General features: G+C 43.6%; 1 protein-coding gene across 1 annotated transcript in view; it reads left to right on the top strand.

Moving 5' to 3' along the window:
• Nucleotides 1-250: 250 nt before the first annotated feature.
• Nucleotides 251-730, top strand: part of LOC128876645 (protein sickie) — a 209691-nt gene continuing 209211 nt past the window's right edge. The window contains exon 1 of the mRNA XM_054123172.1: nt 251-358. Within this exon, the coding sequence (XP_053979147.1) occupies nt 251-358 (108 nt within the window). The remainder of the gene's footprint in view (nt 359-730) is intronic.

The raw sequence follows: 730 nt of genomic DNA on the forward strand, positions 1-730 counted from the left end.
TTTGTCGGGTTTCGGAGTCGATCGGTCCCGCATTTAAATCGTCGCAAACAGTGATCCGTTGATCCCGGGGAAATCATAGTTCGGTATATCGTCGAGGTGCCGCGATACGGATGACGAATGTCGAGTGTAATTACGCCAGTGGTTCCACGAGGTTGTGCTGCAATTGTATTCGCGGCTCAATTGGTAACGGTAATTAGTGATTCCACCGGCGTGTTTGCAGCGTTGTGCGCGAATTGATGCGATTTGGATGATGTTAACGGCTGGAAGCGTGGACGTCATGGCGTGCATTAGGGCACCAAGGTCCGTCTGCGAATCCAGCGACGACATCAAGGCTGATTCAACCCGCAATGTCATACAGGTACGGCCGCCTCTGTCTTAGCATACAAATATATCCGTGCCCATTCGCGCGCGAACCATAGATTCTCCGAGTAACCGTGGATCCATTATGGTTCCATCCACCGTAGGATTTAGAGTTCGTTATGGCCCTGAACTATAGATGTCGGCGAGGTCTTAGGTAATAGTTTCGAAAGGAACCAGGGCTTGATGAAAAATTTCATTTGTAAACATGTTATGAATAGCTTTGATGATATATCTAAAAGGAAGTAAGGTTCTAAGACAAATTTAATTTATAAATACGTTGTGAATAGCTTTGATAATATTTTTAAAAGGAAGTAGGCTTCTAAGACAAATTTAATTTATGAATATGTTATGAATAGCTTTGATGATATTT

The sequence above is a fragment of the Hylaeus volcanicus genome, chromosome 1 (genome assembly GCF_026283585.1).
Source record: "Hylaeus volcanicus isolate JK05 chromosome 1, UHH_iyHylVolc1.0_haploid, whole genome shotgun sequence".
Lineage (NCBI taxonomy): Eukaryota > Metazoa > Arthropoda > Insecta > Hymenoptera > Colletidae > Hylaeus > Hylaeus volcanicus.